Here is a 4,264-nt window from a genome sequence, read left to right as displayed (position 1 = left end):
CCTCTCGATGAATGATAACCACTTGGAAAGTCCGAGGGAGGGTTGTTCGGTATAATCATCATATGACTACCCCTCTGCACGTTTGGACATCTCTATGCCCTTACCAAGAAACGCAGTACACAACATCACAGATGCTAGTCTCAAGCTCAAGCGACCTTTATCCATGTTTTAGGCGGCTGAATCGACTAGGAACGAATTTAGATTATACAGTGTTTACAAACGAGTTTCAACATCGAATTACGATTTATTTGTATTAAACTATAATCAAAGTCTTTATCTATGTTTGATAACATGGGTATACAGATAAAGAAATAACAAACCATGAAATAATGAATTATATTAAAATAAAGATTGTTTATTAAACTTGAGTCAATAAAATCCCTAACCAACAGTTGGCTTACAGGACATCTACTCTAACACAACATGCGTGTCTGAAGCCCACAATTCCTTTTTCCTTTGATCTTAGATTTCTATTTTCAAATCTTGTTCATACATATTTGTTTTCAAATCTTAAGCATACTCACCTCTGTTCGTACACGTTTTCATTGGTATGTGCTCAAAACTTGAAAATACGAGAAGTTAATACTTATGTGAGGTTTTCAATAATTTCGTGATTTCATTAAGCTAACGTATTTAATTCCAACGGCGGATGTACTATATGAGCAGAGCTGTGCATTTACCCAACAGGAATTTTGGGTCAAGCTTATTTAGTAGTTCAGTACATTATATATTTTTAAAATTATCCATATATATCTTACATTATCATCGCTTGATATTGGGGGATATTTAAGCCACTGAGTCCTTTCTCTAGCAAGCTGCAGGCCTTCTAGAGAGCAAGTGCTAAAGACTATTCTTTGTCATTAAAGTTTTATTTAATTCCAAATAGCTCACAAGAGCTCTAATGTCATGTCAAATCTGAAAAGAATTTTATATTACAAACTAATGGATACTTTTTCTTCTTTAAAAATATGCAATTTCGTCTGTTTCTATTAATGATTTTAGAAGAATGTTTTTTTTTTATTTATAAAATTTTATGTTATGTTTTAAATGGTATTGTTAATTGTATGTTATGATTATTAATTATTTTTACTTTTTTTTTCCTTAAAAAATATTGGGTTGATTATTTTGTTAGAATATTATGATAACATCTGCGTTGTTGAAATCGTCGAGATACAGATGAAATAATGAGTGTTGCCTTAAACCGATTAGGCCATTCCTTTTTGGATATTTTTCCAAAAGATTGCGACGATTATATTTTTGGAGTTATTTATTGTATCTACAAAAACAATATTGGGAGGACCACAAAAAAACCAAAACAAATTTTGCCCCAGTTCGAGTTATGTTTCAACATAGAATATGTTTCTTGTAAGACGGTCTCACGAATCTTTATTTGTGAGACGGATCAACCCTACCGATATTCACAATAAAAAGTAATACTCTTAGCATAAAAAGTAATATTTTTTCATAGATGACCCAAATAAGATATCTGTCTTACAAAATACGACCCGTGAAACCGTCTCACACGAGTTTTTACCTTCAACATATGTGAGCAACAACCGCAGAATTCCTAATCTATCTTGCATTTGTTAGTCGCCTAACCCAAAAAAATAGTTAAGTGGTCTAAATTTTACGAACTAAATAATTATGTTTAGCCACATAATCTACTACGCTACAATCAGAGCTTACATTAATTAGCTGCCTAAATCCAGCCCACCCCCAAAAAATATAAAAACTAAAATAATTGTTCGACATGTTGCATTTATTTGTGTGTATATGTGAAAATGTTTAGCTAGAATATTCTTAATTGTCTTAATTTGAGATATGGTTGTTTCAGTCCAAAGCTCTGATATATTATTACATTAAAATTAAATTTGTAAACAATCGCATGCAAAATAAGTTGAAAATAATATGTATTCTTTTTTCCTATTTAAACCCCTCCTCTGCACCATGCAATTTCCCATTAATTCCTTTATTTCTCAATCTTCTTTCTGGTAAAATCCAGTAACTTCTGCATATTTAAGGGATTGAAAATGGCACTTATAACTAATATTGCTTTCAATTCCTACAAGATGATGCCTTCTTTTCTTGATGCTGATATCAGATCTTCTCGCAGAGTTTCCACGGCGTCGACACTTCATTCTTCTTCAGTGTATCTTCCTGATTCTAAGTTGTCTTTTTTTTTTTTTTACAATATCGATAGGTGTTAAATGGGAATAATTCTCTTGATATGGATAAAAGCACCTGCCTGGAGTTTTCTTTCAATAACATTATCATATTTTTATGTCTTTAATCTTAATTTTTAACCAGTTGAAAATTGTTCAGGTTTATGAACAAATCACGTTACGCACAAATATTCATGTGTGGGAAAAATAATATATATTTTAGTTCTTGACATATTATATATGACTACTTTAAATCATCCTTGTGCATGTTCTAAATATTTTCCAAATTAAAAAACCACAAGGATGACTTTGACGTTAATTAAAAGGCAAAAATATAGTGTCAAAGCGGCTCTGACCCGATGTTTTTTTTACTATGTTTTATGTCTTCTTGATTGTAGGGAGGTGACAAACCTAAAAGAACCATTCACTCCCCCGAGAAATGTACTCAAGCCAGTGACTCGTTTAATGTCACCAGAAAAAGGTGAGATCATAAATGTGCTGAATGATTGGGCTGTAAACAATATCTTGGTGATGCTAAAAGACGTCGAGAAATCTTGGCAGCCGAGTGATTATTTGCCCGACTACACTTCCGAAGGATACGAAGATCAGGTCAAAGAACTGAGGGAGAGAACCAAAGAGATCCCAGATGACTTTTTCATTGCATTGGTTGGTCACATGATTTCGGAGGAAGCACTTCCAACTTATCAAACATTTATTAGTAAATTTGATGGAGTCAGAGATGATACTGGTGTTAACCCCACGCCTTGGGCTGCTTGGTTCCGAGGGTGGACTGCAGAAGAGAACCGTCACGGCGATCTTCTCAATCGATATCTTTATCTTTCAGGACGTGTTGATATGAAACAAATCGAGAAAACCATACAATACTTGATCGGTTCTGGGATGGTAATATTTATTTAGACGTAATTAAGTAATAATAAACTTATTATGCTGCATGTTATTTGAGTTTTTAACCTTGTCATTCTGTACTTTAAAACTAAAAGGATGTAACGGAGAACAACACATATCATGGAATTATCTACGTTACATTTCAAGAAAGGGCAACCTTCATATCTCATGGAAACACTGCAAGGCTTGCCAAAAAATATGGGGATACAAAACTGGCTCAGATTTGTGGGATTATTGCCTCAGATGAGAAACGCCATGAAACTGCCTACACCAGAATTGTCGAGAAGTTCTTTGAGATCGATCCCGATGACATGGTTAGGTCTTTCGCTGACATGATGAAGAAGAAAATCGTAATGCCAGCCCATATGATGTATGATGGTGTGGATAAAAATCTTTTCAGAAACTTCGCAGCCGTCACACAACATATTGGAGTTTACACTGCCAGGGACTATATAGACATTGTGGAATACTTAGTGGACAGATGGGGTGTGGAGAAGTTGACGGGCCTCTCAGACGAGGGGCGTAAAGCACAAGAATATTTATGTGGGTTAGTTCCAAGATTCAGGAAGTTAGAAGAGAGGGCACAAGCACAGGCAAATCTAGCATCAGCCAGCGTTCCCTTTAGTTGGATATTTGGTAGAAAGATTTGAATATCATACATATTGATGCAATTTAAGAAGTATTGACTAATAATGATAATCATAAATAAGCATACATGGAGAATTCCAGTTCATAGGCTTATACAGGATGATGTTCATGTACCTAAATAATTCATGTACTATATTACGAAAATAAATGTATGTATTATCTCAATTAATATACTTTATTTAATGTTACCATATTTGATGTATTTATTCAAAAATCCCCTCCAAATTTCAAAAGACGTTGTTCTTAGCAACTGAAATCGATCATTCTTGAGGGAATCAACAGTGGCTATGAATAAAGGCCAGGTTTTAATTTTCGAAACCGATAAAAAGGACGAATGATAAATACAGTACACACAAGATTTATAGTGGTACACTCTGAAAACAATAATAATTTTTAAAAGAATCTTTTTCCTCTCAAACTATGTTCTTTTCACTTATCTACGTATGTGAATTATGACTTAATGACAGCTATCCATAATTTTAAAAAATTAGGCAACAATAATATATGTCAAATACCTAAAATATCTTTATATAAATAATTAATTCCAA

At 33.4% G+C, this 4,264-nt stretch overlaps 1 protein-coding gene across 1 annotated transcript; it reads left to right on the top strand.

Moving 5' to 3' along the window:
• Window positions 1-1,936: 1,936 nt before the first annotated feature.
• On the top strand, window positions 1,937-3,770 carry LOC140831817 (stearoyl-[acyl-carrier-protein] 9-desaturase, chloroplastic-like). The gene is made up of 3 exons (XM_073195554.1): window positions 1,937-2,149; window positions 2,561-3,065; window positions 3,164-3,770. The coding sequence occupies exons 1-3, from the start codon at window positions 2,031-2,033 to the stop codon at window positions 3,716-3,718; spliced, it is 1,179 nt and encodes a 392-aa protein (XP_073051655.1). The 5' UTR covers window positions 1,937-2,030; the 3' UTR covers window positions 3,719-3,770.
• The last annotated feature ends 494 nt before the right edge of the window (window positions 3,771-4,264 follow it).

This window comes from Primulina eburnea, chromosome 5 (assembly GCF_022965805.1).
Source record: "Primulina eburnea isolate SZY01 chromosome 5, ASM2296580v1, whole genome shotgun sequence".
NCBI lineage: Eukaryota > Viridiplantae > Streptophyta > Magnoliopsida > Lamiales > Gesneriaceae > Primulina > Primulina eburnea.
The sequence above is the reverse complement of the archived record's forward strand: the minus strand, read 5'-3'. Positions and strand labels throughout refer to the sequence as shown.